General features: G+C 38.9%; 1 protein-coding gene across 18 annotated transcripts in view; it reads right to left on the bottom strand.

Moving 5' to 3' along the window:
* Nucleotides 1–27,355, bottom strand: part of scrib (scribble planar cell polarity protein) — an 86,755-nt gene that overhangs the window by 4,695 nt on the left and 54,705 nt on the right. For 5 of the 18 annotated variants that reach the window (XM_079430919.1, XM_079430915.1, XM_079430920.1 and 2 more), the window contains 22 exons: nucleotides 25,463–25,552; nucleotides 25,293–25,370; nucleotides 24,866–25,195; nucleotides 23,510–23,590; nucleotides 20,962–21,204; nucleotides 19,521–19,631; nucleotides 19,232–19,408; nucleotides 18,843–18,959; nucleotides 18,504–18,692; nucleotides 18,062–18,181; nucleotides 17,922–17,978; nucleotides 17,068–17,148; nucleotides 13,354–13,425; nucleotides 12,261–12,308; nucleotides 11,976–12,101; nucleotides 10,910–10,960; nucleotides 9,008–9,167; nucleotides 8,704–8,911; nucleotides 6,627–6,716; nucleotides 6,360–6,542; nucleotides 2,733–2,872; nucleotides 2,591–2,628 (listed from right to left, as the gene is read on the bottom strand). In XM_079430919.1, coding sequence (XP_079287045.1) covers nucleotides 2,591–2,628; nucleotides 2,733–2,872; nucleotides 6,360–6,542; nucleotides 6,627–6,716; nucleotides 8,704–8,911; nucleotides 9,008–9,167; nucleotides 10,910–10,960; nucleotides 11,976–12,101; nucleotides 12,261–12,308; nucleotides 13,354–13,425; nucleotides 17,068–17,148; nucleotides 17,922–17,978; nucleotides 18,062–18,181; nucleotides 18,504–18,692; nucleotides 18,843–18,959; nucleotides 19,232–19,408; nucleotides 19,521–19,631; nucleotides 20,962–21,204; nucleotides 23,510–23,590; nucleotides 24,866–25,195; nucleotides 25,293–25,370; nucleotides 25,463–25,552 — 2,790 coding nt within the window. Of the gene's footprint in view, nucleotides 1–2,137; nucleotides 2,213–2,590; nucleotides 2,629–2,732; nucleotides 2,873–6,359; nucleotides 6,543–6,626; nucleotides 6,717–8,703; nucleotides 8,912–9,007; nucleotides 9,168–9,616; nucleotides 9,767–10,909; nucleotides 10,961–11,975; nucleotides 12,102–12,260; nucleotides 12,309–13,353; nucleotides 13,426–17,067; nucleotides 17,149–17,392; nucleotides 17,450–17,921; nucleotides 17,979–18,061; nucleotides 18,182–18,503; nucleotides 18,693–18,842; nucleotides 18,960–19,231; nucleotides 19,409–19,520; nucleotides 19,632–20,961; nucleotides 21,205–23,509; nucleotides 23,591–24,865; nucleotides 25,196–25,292; nucleotides 25,371–25,462; nucleotides 25,553–27,355 lie in introns of all 18 variants that reach the window. The other 13 variants (XM_079430921.1, XM_079430926.1, XM_079430911.1 and 10 more) reach the window with 9 other exon arrangements.

Below are 27,355 nucleotides of genomic sequence, written 5' to 3'. Positions count from 1 at the left end.
AGTCCTTTTAAACACAACACAGGCATGCTGTACAAACCTTCACCCCCACCAAAAATAATTTCATTTTTTCTTTTACAAAGGCTTGAAATCCCTCTGACAAACCCTAAGAGCAGTCAGGGTGAAGGTGCTTCTTTACACATTAAGTCACATAACACAACATAAAAACTCACAACACACAATCAAATTATGGCAGCCTCAAAAGGCCACCAAATAACATAAGGGTTCACCTGGCTTCCTGTACATTGCTTTGCTTGACTGACTAGCTGGCATTTTAAATGACCTGCATCTAACATAATCCAATAAATCAAACAAGTCTAGGTTTTAAAGGCGATTTTTAAATAGGAACTTACACTACAGTTCAGAAGTCTGGGGTATTAAAATAGTATTACAATTTAAAAAGCCTGTTTTCTATTTTAATATATTTTAAATGTAATATTTCTGTGATGGTAAACCTGAATTTTCAGCATCATTACTCCAGTCTTCAGTGTCACATGATCCTTCAGAAATCAATCTTATATGCTGATTTGGTGCTCAACAAACATTTGAATTAAAATTAAATTTAGATGAACAGAAAGTTATAAAGAACGGTATTTATTTGAAATAGAATGTAAAAGTCTTGCCTGTCACTTTTGATAATTTGAATGTTTCCTTGCTGAAAAGAAGTATTAATCGCCCTTAAAAATCTTACCAACCATAAACTTTTAAATAGATTTGTTTGTAATATATATCCTTGTAAGCTTGCTTGATGTTATTAATGCTAAAATGCAACAATTACATGTTTTACAAACACTTTAACACACCAAAAAAACTAAACCAAAAAACAGCAGTCAATAACTAGTAACACTGAACATTTCTGACACAGTAGTCATATTATGTGGCTATTGTGAGAGAGAAACAAAATTTCAGTTAAGTTAAAACGTTTTGGCTGCATATCAGAGGACAAAATGCTTCAGAATGAAAATGCAAAATATTTAGAATATTAAAAAAATCCTCAAGGCTTTATAAAAGGCTGCCACGAGTTAAAGAAGAGGACTGACTTCTGTTGCCTGACATTATTAGACCCAGTTCTGACTGAACAGGACAATGCGAGTCACAGCTGTTCGTAAAACCCCATATATGACAAAGACATACTATTCCAGCTTAATTTATCAAGTAAATAATGCAGGTCCTAAAAACCATGTCCTCCACCCACGACACTCAATTCAAATCAATGAAATTTAAAAAAAAAGTTCTGCAATAATTATACATTCCAAAGAAAGATTTGCTGAATGCTGTAATTGAAATCATCAATTTTAAGCAAATTTGATCGTTAAGGGATTTGCTGAAAAAAATGTAAATTCCTATTTAGGATTGTGTCAGTCTCACAGATTTGGTGGTCTTTTGGTCTGGTATCAGAGGAAAAGTATTAGAACATTAACAATCATAAAAATGACTTCACTTCACATGCCAAATTACCCTTCACACAAAGAACCACAAAACACCAAGACCAAGAAACACGACGTTCCTTTGTTCCCATGACCCCCTGCATCCCCAGTAGAGCTGTCTCTCCCAGTGACACCACATGGAACAGCCACATTCAGCTCTTTTACTCAATTTGATAATCAAAAGAATGGCCTTCAGACATGCTGCAGGAGTCAGAGCGGTTTGGCTGAATGTGCATGAGGCTGTACATAGAACGGAGGGAGGGAGAAGACAACGCAAAGATGTTTTCCTTTTGAGTGTTTTAGTGCATTAGTATGTTATCCCATGTTCTGGATCAATGCAAAGCCCATGGACCAAACTGTAAACCCCACCTCTACGCTACATCCGCATACCCAGAAGAGAAGCACATGGTATTGACAATGTAAGTAGATTAAGAACAGGATGTGTGTTAAGCTGTAGAAATGATCCTCAGAGCTGAAAACTAAACCCAAATCGCTGACAACTTTGATCCAGAATGATGCTTAAAGCTGCAGTCACGCGAATGACCATGCTGCTCACGCTGGCGACCCAGCGGCCCTGACAGTTCAGTTTTGAACTAGTTATCAAAAGGGCCAGGGAGAGAAGGAGCAGGGGAGCAGGGAAAGCCAGGAGGACAGGAGTGGTTCAAAGGGATCGGGCAGGCTGGACTCCTCGACGCTTTGCATGCAGGCAATACCTGAATGTCGTAAACGGGTTTGGAAGAAGGAATGGCAGCAAATTGTCGGTAGTCAAACTTCTTTTCTGACAGGGACTAAAAGGACAGCAAACAGGCATAAGCAGAGGAGAGATGGAGAGAGAAAAAGGGGGAAAAAAATCAATATTGCAAAAGAGAGATGGCAGGATGGATGGAGGGAAGGACAGAGGGTGAGAAGCAGAGATGTGTAAAAGTACAAGAAAAGGAGGAGAAAGGACAACAAAGAAAAGATATAAAGGAAAAGTTCATGGATGTTGCTCTATATGCTATGGACATGACTGTTAGAGTAAAGAATGACTATCATTAAAAGTAAAAAGGATGGTTTGACATCCTACTAAGTGAATTTGTCTCCCAAAACAACATTACTGGTGATTCAAAATGTGCTGTTTGCTTTGTACTATATGAAAAACGAAAGAAAAACTGATGGTCTCATACCAGTCTGCCTGGTGAAGTCACCGCCCGTGGACTGATATCTGTTTAGGAAACAACAAGAAATGAATCTTAAAAATGACCCAGTAACTCACAACAGAGTATACTCTGGCATTGTTTTACTGACAAAGGTAAATGAGATCGTCACCTTCCATTGGTGTTGGAGAGGGTGTGGGCGCAGGGGACGGCGACTCTGACAGCTGATCCAACGTTCCACGCTTCTTCCCCTCTTTAGACTTGGCAATGACCATCTGGGCCTTCAAAGCATCCTGCTCTAGAGACTTCATCCTGGAAAGAGTGAGATACAGTGAGACACGGAGAGTGAAAGGAGAAATGCAAACGGTGCTTGGAGAGAGACAGCATGAGAGATGAAAGATAAGCAGAGGTGCTGTGCACACTGATTGGTTAATACAGGAGAACAAGTTAATTTGATGGAGGCCGTCAAAAATGTGTGAAAGTTATGAGAGAATCACACAAACAAGAGATGCACTGATTAGCTTTCATGAGATAAAACAACCGTGAAAGGTCAAGGGGGAAGAATACTATATACGAGATAATTCACCCATTATTTACTGAATTTGCATTTTTGGGTATTATTCTAATGTCATGTCACTAGGGCTGGGTATCGTTCAAAAATTTTCGATACCGATACCTTGAGTTCGATACCGGTTCCTGAACGATACTTTTTTCGATACCAATTTTATGAAATCAGTTTTAATAAGATTACATTATCTCAAAAAACTATTTTTTAACGTTGATATTTATACAGACTCAAAGCCTCATCTCCTGAGCCACTGCACAAAGGAACAAAATATAGCCAACACAATAAATAAATTATTTTAATAAAGTTCAAATTGTTTTCAGTTTATACATCTGTTAGGCTACGTTTACATTAGTGCGTGTTCATTTTAAAACACATCATCATTTCTAGGTTGTTAAAGACTTCAAGAAATTTAAAATCTTCATCCACTTTCATAAGTGGGTGTTTTATTTTCTTTCACAATATATTTTATTGTTATTACATTCTGGTGTAGTATGTCTAATTATTTGAATGCATAAAAACTACTTAGTTTATTTAAATTTATTCTTAAAAGGTTTTATTTTTCCTCAGAAATTCTGTGTTCTGTATCTGGTTTTCAAATGAAGACATAAAACATTAATTTAATTTCTTTAAATGATTGAAAATCAAAGTTTATTTATTTTGGCAAACAAAGGGGGTTTACTATTAAAATAAAAAAATGGAATAACTGTTGTGTGATAATTTCTATAAAAAAATAATAATAAAGTTTTAATAATTTTAATAGTAGCCCAGTAGTAGCAGTATGTACTGTCCGCTGAACAATATTAATATATTTCTGCCGCAGTGTCTTCCAAGTGAAACCGAACTTTTATTTTGACGGGTTTCCGGGAATACCATTACAGTTCTGTGTGTATATGATATGACGCTAGTTTTACTCGAATCAAGCGGTAAAATGCTCATTAATTGACTCTCACAGCAGTTCTGGAGATGTTGTTCATGTGTTTATGTCCTCATTTAGTTAGGCGGCAGACGCTGAAATCACCGCGAGCGTCACGCCAGCTTCAGTCTGTGTTTAGTAAACAAACCGCGCGATTTAAAGAGCGGACTGCTCCGTACGGTAACAAAACTAAAAAAGTAAGCGAAACTGCGCGATATAGAGAGCAGACTGCTCCGTACGCTTTCGAATCGCTCTCGCGGATGTCAAACACTGATCAATCAGTGCAGCACCGCTTCTAGTCAAACACACCTAGTGCTGCAGGATTATTGGCTCACTGACGGTGATGAGATTAACCCCTTAGGTATCGAAATTTGGTACCGAACGACAAGACGTTTTTCGATACTCGGTGGTATTGAGGCAATTCGGTCGGTGCCTAAAAAAAGTATCGAACTCGATACCCAGCCCTACTTGTGACCTTCTTTTTCAGACCACAAACATGTGCTTGTCTAAATAATAGCAGGGATTAGTGACCAGTTTTAACAAAAAGATGCAAAAGTATCATAGAGTGATCCCATACAACTCATGACGTATTTTCCAAGGACACACAATAGGGTTTTGTAAAAAGACAAAGCAAACTTTAATTACTTAGTGAAAACCTGACCTTGGCCATTGGTTTGATGTAGACAACGGCAGGTTTTGGATGAACTATCCATTTAAGCCAGCCAAGAAAATGAGCTCTGCCAAACTTCCTTAGATTAGTGTTAGTCTCAGTATGGTGCACTCTGTCCATGCACAGACTTATATTGCAAACAAAAATGACACAAGTGTTCCAAAATCCCAAGCTCTAATCTTTAACAAGTATGTCATTGTGGTATCATTTCAGATTTAGCCAAACCTAAACATCACCTTAAAAAGCTGTGTGGTTGGTTGTCTTTACCTTGCAATGCGGACCAAACATTGCTGAAATCTCGCACGCATTAAACTCAGTGAATATTGCTTAATTGAACTCTGCCTACATGTCAAAAATGTCAGGTTTTAACATGCCGCACCGATTAAAAGCTTTTTATGGAAGCCCGTTTCTGCCACAGAATTAAAAAAAAAAGTAAAAGTAAAAAAAAGTTTCTCTTTTTCTAAACAGTCTTTTTCTCCCTCAGAACTGGACTTATCTTTTCACAATTGTGAGTTTATATCTTGTAAATCTGATTTTTTTTTTAAAGTGGCAACTACTGTTAGTGAGTTTATATCATGCAAGTCAGAATTGCAAGATATAAACACAATTGGGAGAAAAAAGTAAGAATTTTGAGATAAAAATCACAATTACATTATATTTATTTTTTATTCACTGATGGAAACGAGTTCCATAGCTTCTATATGAAGGTAACCAGCATCAGTGCTTTTAATGAAGGTCTTGTTAAAGACTGTAACTACTATCAGTGCACCTCTTATAAAACAACTACAAGCAACTTGAATAACAACAAAATAAATATGCATGTTATTAGGACTATACAAGACCTTTACTTTTACACAGATGGGAAGCAAAGTGAGTGAGCAGAGAGAAAGAGGGAGTGTGCTACCAAACTAAATAATAAATAAAATAGCACAAGTGCAGAAGCAGTAGTGGGTTCTTGTAGGATACGTTCATCGTTTAGAAAAAGCCACTACAAATATTGTTAACCCTTTACACACTATGCACTATAAAATGTCCACAAGCACCAAGCACCCCAAGCGGTGTCAAGCATCACAGCTAAGCCCACATGATGCTTTCTGGCTGTTAAGGGCAGACCTGGGCTGACAGGAAGAGGAGGAGCAGGAAGTGGGAGGGGCTGCAGCGCTGCCTAGAGAGGCCCTCACACGGGACTGGTAGAGCCGCTTAGCCAGGTCTTGCTCATACTGCCTTACGTCCTCCTCTAGACCATAAGGCCTTGGGAGCAGAAAGTAAGAAAGTAGAGAGGATAGAAGATGGTAACACACAAAGAAAAAGAAAGAGAGGAAAGAGACTACAGATGAAAGAAAACACTCTGAAAAGTAAAGATTAAGAAGGGAAGGTCTACATCGAAACTCAGGGCCTTCAAAGACAAATCCACAATATGACGTGCATGTAAAAGTAAAATATATATCTATTCCATGGATTCCTATATCCAAAGAACGTGGAAATGGCTTCGAAAGCCCCGTTCATCAAGGGGAAGATGAAATTTAAGTAACACAAGCGGACAGCTCTTTAGAGATCAGCGTTACAGAGGAAAGGATGATACTGGAGAGAAAAGCGCTCCTGATGTGATGTATTTCACGAAACACATCATTCTGTGTGGCAGTCATACCTGGCTGCTCTCCACATGGCCCTCTTCTCTGCCTCCAGGGCTCGTTTTTCAGCAGGGGATAGCTCTTTGTCCATGGCGACAGCCAGCTCCGGGCTCTGCATGCGCAATCGGTCTTGTTGCCTACGCTCTGCTTTGGCCGTCCGAATGGGAGCCACAGATTCACCAGGATAAACTGGGATCAAACTGTAAAGACAAACACTGGGTCAAGCAATTCAAATATCCCAAAAAATGCAAAACTGTACAGCTTTAGGTTTCAGCGTTCCTCACCCTGTCATGGAGTTGGGTCTCTGCTCCAGTCTGAAGCTGTCTTCCATTGAATTCCGCTGAGAGTCTCCTTTACCATCCACGGAGGAAGGACTGGATTAAAAAAAATAATAAATACTTTTTACTATTTTATAACTATTAAACGTTTTGATGCACATTTCAAATGTTTGCAGTCAGTAAGAGTAAAAAAAAAAATATCTATCTATCTATCTATCTATCTATCTATCTATCTATCTATCTATCTATCTATCTATCGCCCTCCATAAGTATTGGAACAGTAAAGACAAAATTGCTCTGATGGCTGTGGACATAAGACACTTGCAAATATGATTAAAAGATGAATATGAGACAAAACTACAGAATGTCACATTTTATTATTAGCCGTTTCCACACTTACATGTTTTACCAAATAAAAAGAACAGCACTTTTAGAGTTCATCCCACTCATTGATGTGAGCATAAATATTGGGACAGTTGAACACAAGGCAGATATAAAAGATTAAAAGCTATTATTTATTTGCAGATCACTTGAGCACAATCACAGCAGTGAGTCTGTGACCCATAGACATCACCAGACTCTTGGTCTCATCCTTTGAAATGCTTTTCCCAGCCTTTAATGCAGCCAATTCCAGTTGTTGCTGGTTTTGGGGAGTTTCTGCCTTTACTCTCCTCTCAGCTGGTGAAATTCATGTTCAATCGGATTTAAATCTGGAGATTGACTTGGGCAATCTAAGACTTTCCATTTATTTGCCCTTAAATTCCTTGACTGAACTGGCAGGTGTTTTGGGTCATTGTCCTGATGCAATACGAAGCACTTCCCAATGAATCTGGAGGCATTTTCTTGAATATTGGTAGGCAAGATGGTTTTGTACCCTTCAAAATTCATTCTGCTACTGTCATCATACATTTAGTCATCAGTAAAGTTGAGAGGGCCTGTTCCAGAGGCAGCCATGCATGCCCATGTCATGACACCACCTCCACCATGCTTTACAGATGAGGCTGTATGCTTGGGATCATTTGCAGTTCCCTTTTTTTCTCCACACTTTGCTTTCCCATGACTTAGATAAAGCTTCATCTTTGTCTCATCGGTCCATAAACACAGTTTCAAAACTCTTCTGGCTCACCTTTGTGCTTTTTTGCAAACTCTAATCTTGCCTTTCTATTTTTGGTGCTGGTCAGAGGTTTGCATCTTGCTGTGTAGCATCTGTAATTATGTGCCAAAGTCTCCTGAGGACAGTAGATTGTCAGAGCATCACCCCAGCTTTCTGGAAGTTGTTGGTGATTTTACAGACACGTCTTTTAGGGTTCATTTTCACAGCTTTTATGATTTGTCTGTCATCAACTACTGTTGTTTTCTCAGCCGATCAGGTAGTTGTTGGTTGCTGGTGTCGCTAGTGGTTTCCAAACTCTTGATTTCTCCATGCCCTTTGTTTTTGCTAGAGCTCTAATTGACTTCCTCTTTTCTTTTAGCATCCAAATTGCTTGCTTTTTCTCTCAAAGTCAGCTCCCTCATCTTCATCCTGGTTTGTGTGTCATCATCGAATACGAGTTTCAGAATACAGAAGTAATGTATATAACTGATACAACACATTCCCTGCTTTAAATATCATTAATATTCTTGACTCCATAGCAAACAGAGCAATTTTGTCTTTACTGTTCCAATACCTTTGAAGGGCACTGTGTGTGTGTGTATATATATATAATTTTTTTATTATATTTTTATTCATCTGTCACAGGAAAATAAAAATAATTTTAAATACATTAAAATTAAAAACAGTTTTAAAATTGTAATATTGTTTTACTATATTTTTTAAATCAAATTAATATCTAGTTTTTTTTAAATAATTATTTTGAAAAACAAATTGTTCCGACCTCAATCTTTTAAATGTTAGTCTATATTTGTATGTAATTATTTTAATAATCAAAGATATCAGAATTGGAGTTATAGATGTTCAGAGTGTGTTTTGCAATCAAGATGATAAAACGCAAGCAAGCAAACAAACAAAAAACCCCACTACTATATGAAAACAACTTTTCAACTTTGAAATACTAGCAAACAATTGAACAAACGTCTAGCTCACCCTGAACTGCCACAGTGGCTGGGTGGTGTGGCACACTGCCTCAGAGACGGGGAACTGTGGCCTCGCAAGCTCTCCACCTTGTACTCCACACCATCAAGGATAACCTTTCCGTGAGCCTTCATATCTGCCACCTGCTTTGCCAGATCTTCCTCCTCATCCTCATCCTCATCCAGCATATACTCTTGTGCCCTTTGTTCAATTCGCTTTGCTAAGGAAAGTCATTGACAAACTATTTAGCATGATTCAACAATGAACTCAAGTTACTGTAGCTTAACATCAACATTCGACAACTAAACAGACAAACCTTCTTCCTCTTTCATTTTCTTCAAGTCATCTTCTCCCACAAGTGAGATGCGAGGTTTGGGTTTGTCTGGTGTCTGCTGCTTCACATCGATCTCAAAATATTTCTGCCTGTCTCTGAAGGAGCGCTGCTCTGGGCTGTCTCTGCCAACAGAGAAGGGGGTCTGGGAGAGAGCGAGGATTCAGATTTCACACCAACTGTAAAGAACACTATACAAGCAACCAAAATTTACATGCACTGGCATGCAAGAGCAAGTCCCGTTAATTCTGAAATTCAGACAATGATTAATCATTTGCACAAAGAAACCAAAACTTTGCCAATCCACCACCATGATAATGATTGCATAATGTGCTGCCATTGCAAAAAGACTTCCAAATTACGGCCCTCCTGAAGCCTCTTCTCACCAATAATAATTGCTTTGATTCAGAACACCGACCGATCACATTCCCATATTTTACCAGAACCCATGCTGCCAGATGATCAGGCTTTCTTGACATTGAGGACACAATTTATCACATTTCTTCGTTGCGACACATACACCTGCACCACCACCACTCAGGTTTAGATGAATCTAAAATGCGAGAGTGGTTCTGCTGGAGATCAGCTGGGTACCTTCGACTCCACTGTGGGGTGAGACATGTGTGGCACAGCTGCCAGGCTCCTGTACTCGCGGCGGTCAGATGAGAGGGAGGGACGAGGCCTGAGAGGACCACTGCCCTCACCATCAGCCTCATCCATAAACACCTCATTACTCAGCTCAGGCTGAAAGACCCATCATGTACAGCATATCAACACCACACTTGCAGACAATATTGCGTATTGAGTTGTGGTGTGACAGTATGCACCAAACAAGGGTTATGGGTCAGACTCATACAAAAGTCATCATCATGTAGAGAAAAAGTTGGAATACACTACACAACTTTTTAAATTCTGAACACAATATGCATCATACACTTGTCGACTTGGTTGTAGTGAACACTATTTTTTGCTAGGAGATGAACACTATTTTTTGCTAGGAGATGCATGATGGATAAAAATCATGGGCGGAGATTTTATTAAATATTTGTTAATGTTTTCAACTCAAAACTAAATATGCACATAATGTAGTTATTTTAATATAGTTATTATAATTTAGTAAGGACAACAGTAAAATAGTCCATGTTACATCAGTGGTTCAAATGTAATTTTATGAAGCTACGAGAATACCTTTTCTGTGCAAAGAAAACAACAACAATATAATTTATTCTTTATTTTACTACTATTTCACCAATGTCCTTTCGTTTCTGGACCTGGGAACATTGCAGTTCCATTGCTGTCTACGGAGGGTCAGAGAGCTCTCAGAGTTTATCAAAAAATATCTTGCTTTGTGTTCTGAAGTTCTTATGGGTTTGGAACGACATGAGGGTGAGTAATTAATGACAGAATTTTCATTTTTAACGCTGTTTGTGTGGCTGCTTTTGTATGTTAAACTTGAACATACAAAATCCTGTTGGCAAACATGTTTATAGTGCATTATATTCGGCATGTTAATTGCTAGCGCAGCAAAAATAGACAATGATGTCGTCACAAGTAAATTGTGTGCAATGTATCTGGTTGCCATGACAACCTCACATGCTTAAATGGTACACCGAGTGTGAATTTGTACGTTAACTACAGAAATGCTAAAATATATTTAAAAGTTTGATTGACCAAATCGACTGGCTTGGTTTAAAAACTGGAGTCTGCAGCCAACATACACTGTACTGTTTTCTGTGAAATCTATAACCTCTGACTGACTTTTGGCAAGTGGCGTCGACTGGTCCAAATCGAAAATTGGAGCAAAAAAATCTGGGAAGAAGTTGTATAGTGTATTCCAGCTTTAAAATATCACTTTAAATATTATACAGATTACAAATGAAGACATACCTCTGGTGACGGTTGCTTTGGACTGACATTATTCCGCGGAGAGTAAAGATCCTAACAAATGAGAGTGAAAAGGAAAGATGATTCAGTCAAGACACTTTCTACAAACAAACCTCAGAACCAAGACTTGAGTCGGACGAGAGGAAAAACTTTACACGCAGCGAGTCGTCAAATATCAAAACCAACATCAAACAACCAAGTGACAGATGAATGACGCACATCAGTGTCCCTGTCAGATGAACTCCAGGATTCGACACCACCATGAGTGACTCATGCACAACGACAGCAAACAAGCTCCCAAAGGAACAAAATGTCCAAAGGGAAGACCAAGCACTGGATGACGGGGGAACCACGACATGCTCACAACCTTGAGGAGCATTTGTCCTACCTGTGGGGGTTCCAGTACGGCCAGGGAGTGTGGCACAGCTGCGAAGGCCTTATATACCTGCTTGATATTGATGGGGTATTCCTCATGTGTGTCAGGGGATGGGGCACGAGGCTGTACGAGGGGTCGGGGGAGGTCGAGGACGGAGGGGTGGAAGGGTAGAGAAACAGACAAAGGACAAAAAGGATGGAACAGCTAATGAGAGACAGAGCAGCTAAGGCAGAGCACAGGAGGAAAATGCAAGGCTAGACCGCATGCAACCCGCGATTGCGATCATGTCAATGAAAGGATGGAGGGAGAGGAGGAGTCTGTGGTTATGGTGATGACTCGGGGCAATATTTTGGTTTACACTGGTATGCTGAGATAATGTGAGTGTAAACCTTGCTGTGCAAACAATGTGGTTTATGTGATTAGGGGAAGAAAAAAAATCCAAGAGAGGTGTCTTGATAGAAAACAGGCACAATGTTACTTGCAGTGAGAAGTTGACAAGTGTTTTTTTTTTTTTTTTAACAACCCGTTTCTTTGACCTGGATTATGGTGTGACTGTTTGTAAGGCTTAACAGGCACAATTGGAATGCATATGGAGAAAATAAAACAACAGTCGCGTTCTGTTGGTCTTTAGGCATTGGTAACTGAGGATGAAAGGGGCCTCATTAGGGTTCAGACAGTGGTGAGGGATCTTACAGTGGTCTGAGAGTTGATGGGAGAGAGGCCATGTTGGAAAGGGTTGGGACTGCTGTGGCCATCCTGACTGGCTGGAGACACAGCGGGTCGCACCCGAGAGAGGGGCTGGATGGCACCAGGTTTAGTCTAGAAAGAGGGAGAAATAAAATTGACAATAAATCAAATTTTTGCAAAATCAATCGACCATAAATTTATGCAATTTTTCCAACATATGTTATTCACATCAACATTATAACGGACTTGCTCTAGTACAATTTTCAAGTTATCTGCATAATGGACACTCACTGATGAATTATCCTTGGTGTTTGCATTTGAAGGGAAATGAATGTTTGACTGAAAAAAAGAGAGTATGAACATGATATAAAATTAACAGGAAGAAAGACATTTTTTCACATGGGATTACCTTTCTGGAGTAAAGTAACTGCCTGAGACTAAGACTCATATTAAATTAGATTAGTTTTCAAAAGTTTAGGGTCAGTAAGATTTTCTTTAAAGACATTAAAAATTGAATTCGGCAAGGACGTATTAAATTGATCAAATGTTACAGTAAAGACTGTCGTTTACTTTCTAAAATTTCTACTCATCAACTAATCCTGGGGGGAAAAAAACAATCAATTTCCACAAAATCGATTTTCAATTATGATTTCTGAAGGATCACGTGACACTGAAAACTGGAATAATGGATGCTGAAAGTTCAGCTTTGTCATCACAGAAATAAATTACATTTGAAAATACATTGAATTGTAATAATATTATTTCACAATATTACAGATTTTTCTGTATTTTTGATTTGTTGGTGAGCAAGACAAATACAGATCACAAACTTTTGAACAGTAGTTCATATTATGTTATATACATTACATATGATTCACAAGGCCTTAATATACTGTGTTAATTCTCCAAGCCGTATTTACACTCTCAATTGCTTGGTTTGGGGGAAATACTAAATAAGAGTCAAGCATTTCACTGCTGCAGAGAGCATGAAAAGCAGGACATGCTCAGAGGTACACACCCCATATTCCATTCGGCTCTTAACATCTAATGCAAAGCCAAATGCAGCTAGTGCAGGCCATACAAGGGCTAATCAGCCCACTTACATATCGAACCTCCCTTCCAAGCATCACAGAGGAAGATTTGTGGGACTGCTGAGAAATATGAAAATGTCATGACGAGGGGTGGAATGAGAGCACATAGGCCATCGACCTTGAACATTACCTTAATGAACATGTAAACTAGGCCTGCCTTTGACCATGCAAAACACCTGCATAAATCTGTACAGGCTTATCCATGGTAATGTTTGATAGTCTCATGAAAACAAATGAGAAAAGAAAGGGCTGATGATGAAAAGGGAGTGAATACGCTCTGAAATGGTACTGACCTGCGAGTTGTGTGGAGAGTGTGCAGCATCTCGGACAGGACTGTCAATCCTGTGAGGCTCAGACGGTAAAGACTGAAATAAAAATAAAAGGAACATCCATCACAACATGTCACGAGAACAGGAGAAGAAAGAAATTGCTCAAGGTCAATTAAGTATTTCACAAAGCAAGATGAGGTTTGCTGTTTCCAATAAGCAAAATTGGCCAAATTACAATATAGTCTATTAAGAATAAACAATCATGTACAATTTTATAAAAGCAGTTCATCTTGATTTGAGAATAACATTAATAGCAAACCATAAACAACTGCCTTAAGCAGGTTTTAATATGCTTGCACATTATAGTTGTTCTTGATGACAAATATGTTGTATTACGTGCCACAGATAATTTGAAATAAAGCAGTGGTGCAATAAAATGCATTTTTTCAAACAGTGTCAAGAAAGGGGAAGTCGTGGCCTAATGGTTAGAGAGTCGGACTCGTAATCGAAAGGTTGCGGGTTCGAGTCCCCGGCCGGCAGGGATTGTAGGTGGGGGGAGTGAATGTCCAGCGCTCTCTCCACCCTCAATACCACGACTGAGGTGCCCTTGAGCAAGGCACCGAACCCCCAACTGCTCCCCGGGAGCTGCAGCATGGCTGCCCACTGCTCCGGGTGTGTGTTCACGGTGTGTGTGTGTGTGTGTGTGCATTTGTTCACTACTCACTGCTGTGTGTGTGCACTTGGATGGGTTAAACGCAGAGCACCAATTTCGAGTATGGGTCACCATACTTGACAATACGTCACGACTTTAGACTTTAGAACAATGTCAATGTCTCAAATGTTACTTTAGAGACCATGGTGTTTTATATTCCTGGAAATGGTGGCCAGTCTGTATTTAAGGTGAGAGGCCTTAACCCTTCACCCTTTTTGTTCAACAACTGTTGACTTCACATTCAAAGCATTCTCACTCTCTCTGGGAACGTTCAAATGTCTCAAGACCATATAAAGGTTATACACATTACAGGGTCCCATTTTTGAATCCGCGTCATTTCATCTAAATATTGGAAATGTGTATATAGACATGAATATTTCAGTGAAACGACCTAAGAACATTTTCAAAGACATCTGTAAATCTAAACCAGCTATCAGTAGAAATCTCTGAATGGCATTTGAGATTGCTATGTTAACTCTAAATAGCTACTGATGACACACCATGCTTGACTAGAAAACACACTCAGTCAGAAAACACACTCCCCCAAGGCTGCTTGCCTTGCTGTACAACCAGGACTGCAGCTGCCCATGCCTGCCATAACCCACAGGTGGCCCTGATAAAATGCGCTCCTCAGGAGGGCAGCCTTTGCTCTTGCGATTAGCCACAAGAAAAGGATTTTCACTAAAGCAGATTGGCTGGGAGTCCACAAGACATTCTTCTTCCTCCTCAGCGTCTTGAGGGACTCCTCGAGCTGGGAGGGGGTCCCATGTGTCAGCTTGGGGAGGTTTTGAAGCCGCTGAACTTGCGGCTGGGCAGACTGGAGACGAAGGGAGGACAACGGGTTCTACATGGTACATAGAAGCATGGACTCTCTCAAAACCCAGGGGGTCTACAGGGACGGCCGGCATGGCAGCCTCCATTGTGAAGAATGTAGCAAAGGAGGGAGAAAACTGAGGAATGAGAGAGAGAATATGATTGACAGAGACAGAAGGGAGAAATAACATGAGAAGGAAAGAAAAACAAACAAAAGAGCAGAACAACTAATGATATACAAAAGGAGGAAGAAAATGACATGGCATCAAACAAAAAGATTAGAACATAGCAAATGTAAAAAGCAAAGAAAGGAAAAGCAGTATAGAATGAAACAGATGGGTTTAGTCTGGCAAAGTTGGAAGAAATGAAAGCCGTGCTAAAGTCATAATCATCTACAGGTCACGCCGATTCAGATGAGTGAGGAGCTAAATACAGCTATCCCATCATCCTGAGACATCTCACAGTAGACAGTCACTCAATCCAGAAGAACATTTGCACTGTGTTTGCTCTAATGTAGACTTTGCTTTTATATTTTCAGCTAATTTTAGCTTTCATAATTTTGTGCTTGCTTTAATAAATATATATATATTATTTAAATAGTCTTTTTATTTCAGGTTTAGTTTATGAAATGTAAGTACTTGTATTTCAGTTAATTCCCAAAGCAACATTTCTTTCTTGATTCAAGTTTTTATTCTAATATTGATTCATTTTATTTTATTTAAGCTTTATTCAAACTAGCAAAAATTATTTTTAATAATAATAAAAAAAGTTTGAGTTAACAATAATACTATTATTTTGTGTTGACAGTTACTACATTTTGCTTTAGATACCTAGGGAGGTATTTACAGTTTCAAATCTTATTCAACATTAAATACCATGAATGCTTGCTTTACATATAACCTAATAGAAACCATATCAAGTAGTTTTTAGCAGTGCATGTAACTTATAAACACTTCTGAGTGAGCCCTTACCACAATACACAAACAATTACTTAACTGTCACTACCATTAAAGACGCAACTTTACAAAGTGTTATGAAACCGTACTGGATTCTCATCACAGAAAAGAAACAAAACAATTCAGGTGCACTTGGTGGTACATTGTGATGCTTAAGATGTGACTGTTGTATACAACTAATGGCCTCATACTGATAAAAGCTTCATTCAACGGCTCTTGTGCTGATAAAAGACACTGCTCTGATCTATAAATAGCCATGACTAAACTCTACTTCGTATACCACACAATCACGTGAGGGATATAACTGTGTGCTAGTGTTTCCCTATCTAAGAGCAGTCCACCCTCTCTCCATTCCTCACTTGAATTTGCTAACAGCTGCTAGTGCTATGTAGGTTAAACATGTCTAGAAGAGAGACTTAGGCTAAAAATGCTTATAAGGGACAAGGAATATCTTGTAGTTTGTAAAAAGTTACAAAGCTCAAATTACAACTTGCATTATATAACATTTATTGAATATCACTGAAGGCAATAAATTATTGTATGAGGGATGCTTACAGTATGTGTAGTCAGCATAATACAAATGATTGACTCGGTATAACTACTGACATTCAACATCCAACAACTAATGGCTATTGCTATTATTACAGATCCTATATAAAAATCCTATCCTAAATTATTATTACAAACCCTAAATAAAATGTAACACGCACACACACAAAAACATTCAGAAAAAGAAAAGAAGGAAAAAGTTGTAAAGGAACTCATGAAGGAATGAGTGCTTAAGAAATGACAGAAAAAAACAAGAGTTGTAGAGTAATAGCAGCGATACACTCACAGTAAGATTCCAAGCAGCTTGACTCAAGAAAACTTAACTGTCAAGATCTTCCAAGGGTCCCTTACTCCTCATAGGCCCACCCATAGGCCCACCCATTAAACCATACAGCCAATCAGCTCACAGCACACATTTTAAAATAACTTGAGCTCCTGTCAGCTGTCGGCCAGCACATCCCCCTCACTCCAGCTCAAGCACCAGCAAATACAATCTGTATTCTGTCAGAGGTATGGCTGGAATGACATCCAACCCTGCTGCTGCCGAAGACTAAAGCCAGCAGCTGGACTGCTTCACCTTTGGCACTACTTGTAAAAGCAGCACTACTGGACAAATGTATAGCTTGATCTGATAGGGTTTTAGAAGACCAATATGCTAAGCATTCAAAAGCAAGTAAGGAAACACTTCTGCAATTTACGTTTACTTACTCTATTAACTTTCTGTAGGCTAGTGGTAGGTAGAGCCGCCAGTGTCTTGTAATCCAGTTTCAGTGGTCCAGTGCTCAAATTCTGTAGAGAGAGGGTTAGAAAGAGCACAATGAATGATCAGTTCATTAAAAGAATGTTCAAAAATCTTTTAAACATTAATTAGATATTTCATCAAGCATGAGGACACTGGATCTAAAGAGTTTCTATAGCTCAGAGGTTCAGATGTGACTCATTTGTTCATGTTCAAGGTGACGGCAGGTCCTGTGTTTCACTCCTTGAGCCCTCCTAATTGGGCCATAAAGACAGGTAGGGCATACAGCCTCACCTCTGTTTCTTCCTCCAGCAAACGAGTTGCCTCCTCGCGCTCCAAGCGCATACGCTCCTTTACCGAAAGAGGGAAGGCAAGGAGGGGGTGGGGGATAAAGTTTACCCAAACCACACACATACACAGACACATATTTTGCCCACACAAATATGGACACACACCCACACACATTCCGATGACATCAATTGCACAGATGGGAATGAGGTTTACGTGATGTAGAATCATGGATGAACAATAAAACCAGGGACCATGAAGACACAAGAACATATTTAATGAAGGAGAAGAATGGAAATGAGCAGAAACAAAATGTGATGTTTGGAATGAGCAGCACCCAAGATCATTCAGAAGGGTTTGGGGGAAAAGAGGGGCATAAGATAAGAGAAAGAGAGAAAGAAATAGACAGATCCACATATATTAGTTATAGTTGTAGGAAAGATTTGGAAGTGGTCGTCATTTTGATAGCATATTCTAATTATAATAATAATAATAATAATCTGTTATTTCCTCCCCGTTTAGGGAAGTCACTCACCACTTTTTCAATCTCCTCGCGTTCCCACTGGGACGTCTCTCTCGCCATCTCCACCTCCTGCAGGAAAAGTCAGACAGACAGATGTTATTTTTCCATCCACTCCTCTGCTGTTCCTGCTCTGTGTGATGCATAGAGCTCACCTTCTGCATGATGTCAATCTCTTCAAGACTCAGGTCTCTGTCTACTGATGAGATGCTCTCCATACTGTTCTTACGAACAATACCTGCTGCGAACGGGTTTGCAATAACACCAGGGGATGCCTGAAAGAAATAACATAAATATGCAAAATATGTAGTAGTACATGCATGCATGCATGCCATGCATATTAGAAAGATTTCTAAGGGATCAAGTGACACCAAAGAAAGACTGGAATAATGGCTGCTGAAAATTCACAATACTACTGTTTTTACTGTAATTGCAATCAAATAAATGCAGTCGCATTAATAATAAGAGACTTCTTTCAAAATCTTAATTTTTCCAAACTGGTAGTGTCAATCCATATTTTATTACATCTATAATAAGTCACAGTTGGACACCAGAGCTGATCTCATGTCCTCCTGAGCTGTATAACTAGGTCTTTACCTCGATGCCTGCAGCGTTTCTTGGGTCAAAGCCATCACACACAAGCATGACCAGGGAGTCACCGGAAGCACGCAAGACCCTCACTGCTTCTGTGTGTGTCATACCCAGCAGACTGTTGTTGCCCACCTCAAGAATACGCATGCCTAACCGCAGTCGGCCATCTCGTGCAGCAGCTCCGCTGGAGCTCACCTATAGCAAGGAGCAAGAAAAAAAAATAAAAAATAAATCAAGGACTTAAATGACTGATGTTGTGAGGAAGTAGTGAAGTAGGTAACTAGACCATCATTTGTTATGTTATCAGAATACTGCATGGTTCGTGTCTTATATAGCATTGATTGCCTTGGAAATGAAGATGCCCTCATCTGTGGGGTCAAAGGGGTTGCCTGCATGGCCTTTAGCTCCGCCCCTGATGCTGATGCCAAGCTTTTCTCCAGGTTGCTTGTGAATGACAATCTCCTACAAAATCACAGGGATGTTTTAGAGGGTATGTGAGGATGTTCTTGTCTCATTAAAAGTCTCAAAAGTTTTTGAGATTGAGATCATTACCAATCAAAAGTTACCAAAATTAGAACAAGTATTTGTATGAGTGTCTTTCTCATTGCAGACCATTTTGCCAGATTTTCAGGAAAAGACCAAATGTGATATTTATTAGATCTGACTGAGCTGGTGGTAACCAACCATACTGAAGGTTTTGTTTACACTTCTCCTCTACTTATCAGTGTGTATACCTGCATGCCAGGGGGCGAGGGATCTCTGCGCACAAGCATGCGGATTTCCTGCTTGTTGGAGAGCAGGGCTCTGACAGCTTCCTGATGTGTGGCGTGTCGTAGGTCGATGGTGTTCACCTCCAAGATACGATCGCCCACGCGAAGTCCACTTTGAGAGGCTAAGCCATTGGGGATGACCTACCCAGAAACAAAAATGGCAGAAATCAATTCGGACAAAAGTGTCACAGAACAAAAATCATGCCATTCATTTTTTACATAAACCTGCATCATATGACATGATTTACTTTACCTTTGAGATGAACACCCCTGGCTCATTAATTCCAAACGGGTGGCTGGCATGGTCGCTACCCCCTACAATGCTCAAACCCAGGGGACCACCTGCTTTGATCAGCGTCACTTCCTGTCCAGACAGGAAATTCAGATGTTTGAAAAAGGAGCACTCATTGCAGTAGATCTGATAAATGCAGTGCTGAAAATCTTTTAAATGAATCAATAATTATCTTTTTTTTTTTAGTTGGTAAGAAAGTAGTCTCTCATGCTCACAAAGGCTGCATTTATTTGACTAAAAATACAGTAAAAATACAACAAATATTACTACAATTAATATGAAATATACATAATCTTTGAAATTAATCAATAATTATAAATGTCATTTTTATTTTTAAATTTACATTACCATTTTAAATTTTGGGGTTGGGAAGATTTTTGTTTTATTTTTCTCAAGTTCACCAAGCAAGGTTGTGCTTTTGTTACTATAAATTTTGTTAATATTACTATTTTATATTAATATTTTGTTAATATTACTACAATTTTAAATAACAGTTTAAACTGTTTGTCAATGTTAAAAACAGCTGCTTACTGCTGAAGTGCTGTTTAATATTTTATTTGAAATAAAATCATCTCTTCTCTCATCTCTTTCGGCAGTACTTGACTTCATCCTAAACTCAAAAAAAAAAAAACTTTCCCTCTATCTCCACTTACTAGCTTGTACTTATTTGAACAATGACTGAGACTTGGTGTTACGAGCACTTCCTCTTTCTGATTGCCTCTTTGGATAGTCCAAAGTCGCTTTGGATAAAAGCGTCTGCCAAATGACTAAATGTAAATGTAAATTTTTAACCTTAATTTTTCTGTGGAAAATCTTAATTTATTTCTGTGGCATTGTTTTCAGGATTCTCTGATGAAGAGAAAGCATTGATGAAAAGAACAGCATTTATTTTAAATGCTTTTGTAGCATGAAATGACTTTACTGTCACTTTTGATTCATTTTAATATACCCTAGCTGAATAAAAGTATTCTTAAAATAGTTCTTAAAATATATATGTATATTACTGACCCCAAACTTTTGAATGGTAATGGTAAATACAGTTAAGCTGATTGTTCAGCTATTTGTAATGGAGACCCATTTTCTTGGCAAGTCTACACAACTACAAGTGGGCACGAATAAAAACATCAAGGGAAAATGTATTAAATGCAAAAGTAAATTTTAAAAGGCCAAATCACAATCCTAACACAAATCCACTATGCAATGTTCATACCGTGCACCATTTTCTCTGTTGAGTGAGGCATTAAAACAGCAAAATGAAGCTGTTATGATATTAAACTACAGCAAGCAGCATTTATCAGTTTTAAGAGATTTTTATCAGTTTTAAATATTTCCTCAATTAGGGAGAAACACACACACTCTCTCCCTGAAGGTTCAGCATCACACCATTAGTTCCAGCTCTCACCTCAATGGGGTATTCATCCTCCATAGGGCAGTTTAGATGGTTTCCAAGGTGCTCATCTCCTTCCTCTTGCTCAGGTGAGTCAGACGGCTCTGGAGGAGGGGGCGAGTGAGGTCGAGTTCGAGGGGAGGTGCCCCCTGCACTGGCCTGGTCCCGTTCGACCAGGAGGGTGATGGTGGGGGAGGTGCCAGTAAGCAGCGCTACTGCCTGGTCATGTCTGGCCTCTGTCATGTCTACACCATTGATCTGGAGCGACAGCCAAACACCAGAGGATCAGAGAGGGCCAATATGCCCAGAACGGGCATATGAAAGCCCCTTGTGCTGAACACGTGTCATGTCTTATGGGCTCTATAATTACTATATGCAGCATTTCATTTAGCTGGCTTTTCAAGGAACATTAGAGTCCAGATATTAGTCGAGTGAAATATGTTCCTGTACAGGACTGATCTGGATCATGTGACATTCAAAGCATGCATTCAAAGAGAAAGCTATTTCCACTTCACCTACATATACTTGGTTTTAAAAGCATGGGTTCTTAGTGAAAAATCATGCAAATCAAAACATTGATACACATTTAACCAGAGAAGTGAAAAGAGAAGGGAATGTGCAACAGGAGAAAGCGGAAATGCTGGAGATGCTTTAGGAAGCAAGATCACGTGGTGTGTTAGAAAAAGTATAAAAAGAGCAGCCTCAGGAAAACCGTGACAAAACTCTACTACAGCTTGTCATATTTAAATATATTCCAGAGCTATCTCATATAATTTGATTAGAGGACCTTGCACTCATAAAAAGTGAGCTTTGTTCAGGACAAATTACAGTTATAATGGTAACATGTACTGTAAAAGTTCAGCTGTACTAAAGCAATAAAACACCTTTTAAAATGCCATGTAAACACTTTAGTCTCACTGAAATAGTATCAGTCTGGTTTTTGGTAACAGATCTGTATGTGATTATAACATGGCCTTGTCCAACATCTTAACATGTTAATCAAAATACAAAAGGCCTTGGGATTGAGCTGATATACAACCTGCATTTAATTTAATATTGGATTATGCATCATGTCATCTATACTTGGACAGATAGAGACTGCAACCTGACTACATACCTGTCGCAACTCCATTATAAATTTGTATATAAAAGTACTACTGACTCATCAAAAGCTAATGCCTTAACTACTACCCTTTAACTATAAGTCTTTAAATACTACCCTTTAATTATGATCTGGCTCTTGTCTTGACACCATATGTTGCTTTGAAACTGTGGCCTAATGCTGCTGCATTTTCACAAAGACTGCATAATATTTGAGATCCTCTTTGTAAAGCCAAGGGATGTGGCCTAACCTGTCCTGCTTCCCATGTGAGGGAAGACTATTCTTGTTTTCTCTTTACTTTGTTTAGCAGTAAGAAGTTCCACCATGGTGCCAAACAGAGGTCAGCACTGACCATTCAGTACCGGCGCTTACCACAGGGTGACAGAACGGCAGCTGCTAGGGTAACGCATGCAGTTACCATGACAGCAGGCCCACAGAACAAGTCAAAAACCTCCCATCACCATACCCGACACCAAGCAGGCAAGAAGTGTGTTAGTGAAAACCCATGCAAGGACAGAGGGAGAAGCAGCAAAATCTCGAAATAAAGAGAGGGCTCAAGGGAGACAGAACAGTTGGGATTATAATTGTTATAATGCTGAGGCTCAATACAAGCAAGGTTACTAGGAGAGAAGTTCACAATTACACACTTCTTCATTTCACATTGCAAAGCAGAAAGGTTACAGTGTACAGCACAAAAAAACAGCAAAAGACTGTGCTAAAACTAACCCTGACTAACTAACCCATGCAGTGAGCCGGACAATAATGGCTTATTAAGTTTCTCACAATGTAAAGTGACTTTATTTAGATTTAATACCAAGGAACAAAAAAAATCTATTATATAGCTGCATAGCTGACGCACAAATGTAGATGTTGTCATTTACTCACCCCCAAACCCGTTTGACTTTATATTGTAAGACACAACATGAGACTATTTCTTCTGTATAATTAAAGAGAATAGTGACTTTCAAGCTTCAAAAGAGACGTATGTGTGCTACATTTTAAAACCATACAATAGCTTTGAGTGAAGAATTGACTGAAATCAAGTCATATTCATGCTCATATACAGCTCTAATGCATTACAATTAGTTATGAGAACCAACCCCTATGATGTTTGGCATCACTGAGATTAAATGAAGACATACGGGAAGACGAATGAGAGTTGAAAACTGCATAAATGAGTCTCTCTCTTGGCAAAGCTTTTATGTTTCAGAAAATTTAGAATGCAGCCCATGATTGTATGGATTACTTTCATGGCATTTTGGAGCTTGAGAGACTGGTAATCATTCATGTTTTGTACAGAAAACAAACATCAAAAATGTGCCAAGCGCATTCCAAGGAACAAATTCTGACAGGTTTTTTAATAAATGGCATAAATTTGAGAAAATGATAACATTTTCTATTTTTCGAGTGAACTATACTTTTAACCCTAAATTAAGATGTATGAGAGGTGGATGAACTCACTGATATGACCCTGTCTCCCACGTGCAGGATATTGTCTCTGTGAGCAGCTCCTCCTTCAGCAATACGAGAAATGAAGATTCCCTGAGAGAAAATCAGAAAAACACAGCCAATGATATCATCTCAATACAAGTTTTTGAAGGAATTTTCCTATGCACATCAAGGATACATTTATTTAGCCAAAAATACAGTAAAAAGCACTATTGTGAAATATTAATATAACTGTCTTCTAAAATAATACACAAAAAATATACAAGGAAATTATTATTATTATTATTATATATATATATTATATATATATGAAAATTTACAGCTACCACTCATGGCAAGAAACAAATGAAAAATAGAAAAAGTAAATATAGTAAATAGTAGATAACTAAACTATATAAAACAACAAAAGAAAAGCATTGAAAAGTTTATCCTTGAATAAAAAAAAAATCTAGAACTAAATCAGGTCTCATTTCATTAACACTTTTCATAAGAATCAAAAGAAAAGTAAAGAGTCCTAGGAGAGTAAAAATACTAGTATTTCTTGCAGTGCTATATTAGCTGCTGACTTGAGCTGGCTTCAGCAGAGTTCAGTGCTCCTGTACAGCTGTTAAGAACTAGTCAGTATGCTGGTGTAACATGCTGCAATGCCGAAATGATCCTGTTGACCTCAGCTTAAAATTACCTGCCTTGCTTTTAACGGTTTATTATATGGGCTTATTTAAAACTCTAAAAGGTGTAATTTAAAACTATGTAGTATTAAAAGAACAAACCATTTATGACCTTCAAGGCCACTTTATTGTAGAGAACATACACTGACTGTATGTTCTCTAAAATTGTGAATAGAACGTTTCATGCCGAAGAGTCAAAGCAGCAAACAGACCAGCAGACAAGACAGTGAGAGCTACTTGTTAGTAAAAACAAGCACAAATGTCAAGCAGAAGGACAAAGACGTGACTTACAATTACTCAGCATAGAGTGTGTGCATGTGCTAATGTGTGACTGTGTCTCCTTTGTGAAAGCGGTGCAAAAATGTGGCCATGTCAGAAAGATAGAGGGCAGTATGATGCTTGTCTGCAGCAGAGATCCAAAAATACTTCATCCCTTGCCATCTGATAATCTACTGGCCCTATCATGTGTCAGTCCCTGTAATTCTAATCATTGCCATCTCGGTCAGCCATCCTAGAGGTGCTGAGAAGCGTCATGCAGAATTCTTCTGCTAAACATGTTAAACATACGGAGAGAACGGATGACATGCTCTGACTTCCGTAAACCACACTGCACAACCTGACACCGAAGCAATGAACACACCATAAAATATTCACTACAAGCCAAGTCACGAGTGTATATGCAAGAGCGTCTTGTGTTTACCGTGTCTCCTACTCGGTACAGGGTTGACCCTTTCCCTCCAGCAATGCTGAAACCTAAACCTTTATCGTTGCGGACCAGACAAGTGGCTAGTCGCAGCATCGGTCCAGCACTGACAGCAGGAGAGGCAGGGTCCAGGAGGAAAGGCAGCCCACTGGACCGTCTCTCCCGGGGGAAATAATCCTCTTCTGGTCTTAGTGGCGTGGTGGTGATGGCGTTCTCTGGTTCAACCATGCGTTCTCGCAGAACGGTCATAACCACGGCTGCCCCCGAGTTGCGCAAGGCCTCAACAGCTGTGTGATGCTCTGCTCCATGCAGGTCTACTCCGTTCACCTGAGAGAGTGAATGCGAGGATTGAGGATTTAAAGCAGCGTGAATGACTGGTTCTGAATGGGGCAACTCAAAAGAGAAAATGAAAACAGATGTTCACCTCAAGAAGTTTGTCTCCTACTTTGACCCCAGCACGAGCTGCAGGGCCCTCTTCTGACACTCTAGAGATGAAAATACCCTGAAAAGGACATATAGAGTACATTAAAACAATCCACACGCACAAGCATTTACTGAAACTCATCTACTGTGTGAAAGCTCACTGAAATGTACCTCGTCGTCGCCCTTATAGGGCGTAGATCCTTTCCCCCCTGCTATGCTGATGCCTAACCCACCTGTCTGCCTCAGGATAGACAGGGTCAGCTACAGATGAAGCAGAGAGATCAGAAATTCACGAACAAAAGCAGAACGAAATACTTCAAAACGTTTCCTATAATATGCGCGGCTTGACTCACAAAACAAAAAACAAATAAAAAAGTTTTCATGCAGTACATGGTTGTTTAGAAAGGAAGTATTTATAATATGAATGACTGCATCCATGTTCAGACAGATCAAATATATTGTCCCAACCAGCCTTCTTTCCTTGATTTGAATTGAGCTCTAATTTATGGATTATTGGACAACCTTTTCATATTTAGACATGCATTTAAAAACCAAGCTGAAACATAACACAGAAGCCCAAATCCTCTGTTATTTGCATGTGACAGACTAAGTGGTTTACCTACATCTTTTCAATCTTTGAAGTGAAAAATTCAACACTACAGGACTATGAAAAGAACTGGTTTGAATTGTACACGATCCACAGTTAAGGCATTATTCAGGAATACACCAGACGACTGTGTAAATGTGTTATAGAGAAAAACTGGGCATCATAGACTTAACTGGGGGGAAAAAAAAGTCTTTGCCCAACGATTATTTTGCAGTTTTAATATCTGCACACTGGTTCTGACTTTTTGCAGCTACCATTGACTTGCCCAGAAAATCTAGGCAAATGTAGTGTAGAGTATTCCAGCCTTTACCCCAGTTTATATGTACAAACACCATACAAAATGTACGTTGATCTATTCTATACTGAAAGTTTGTTTACATGCACATCAATAGGTCACAAGTCGGTTGTGCATGTAAGGAATCAATGAATCGCAAGTAGACAATTTCATTAGAAGGTTAATGTGATGAATGAAATGGGCCAGTAAGATTTTGTTTTAATGTTTACTGGTCTGTGAGGAACAGAATGCTCAAAAGTACAGCATTTATTTGAATTAGAAATTTTTGTAACATTATAAAAGTCTTTACTGTTACTTTTTGAGCTTACTGCATCCTCGCTGAAGTCTTACTGACTTCAAACTATAGAGTATATAAAATTATTAACACCAAGAACAAAGTTGCTCCAAGAATCAGCAAAAGACATTTGATCGAGTCAAATTCAACTACTTTAACACTACATTTACTACTTTTCATATATAACATTATACATTTGATCAAATAGTCAAAAGTCTGAAAAATCAAGGAGAGGAGGCCAGCATTGCTGGGACAGGACACAAAGATCTGTTTGACTAATGCAGACTGTATAAAGAACACATGCTCAAGTCTGAACATCACCAGTCTCAAAACTTGCATTGATTCAAGTTTTGCAGATTAATGGCAAAAGACTCCACATCTAGTTCAATGCTACTGAACATTGTACTGTAACGCATTCATGGCCTAAAAAAATAAGGCTGAAGCCAATTCAGTTCATAGTTATTTGTCTTTTTTTGATAATGACGGCATGAGATAACAGAAACATTTAAAAAAAAACTAATATCAACAGTTCAACTGAGGACAATTTAATCTTAAACCACCTTACATTTGTATTGACTGATTAAGTGATGGCACACGTCACCAAACAGTCACACCGTGACATACCAAATAGTCACAAAATGAATGGGAGGGGTGGTGAACTTTTTTGTGGGATGGACTAGATGTGGTTGATTCTACAGCAGCCATGCAAAGTGGGCATAGTGAGTGGGTAGATGTGAAAAAAAAGAACTCAAGTGAAGAAGAAAGAACAATGCTCTTGGATAATGAAATCTTTAGAGACGTACAGCCCTTTGTGTGACTAATATAATTAAATGCTCAGGTTCAGGCATATTAAAAAAAAAGTGGAAAGTAATTATCTTATTTGGTCTA

Source organism: Barbus barbus, assembly GCF_936440315.1.
Source record: "Barbus barbus genome assembly, chromosome: 2".
In the NCBI taxonomy this organism is placed as follows: Eukaryota; Metazoa; Chordata; class Actinopteri; order Cypriniformes; family Cyprinidae; genus Barbus; species Barbus barbus.
The sequence above is the reverse complement of the archived record's forward strand: the minus strand, read 5'-3'. Positions and strand labels throughout refer to the sequence as shown.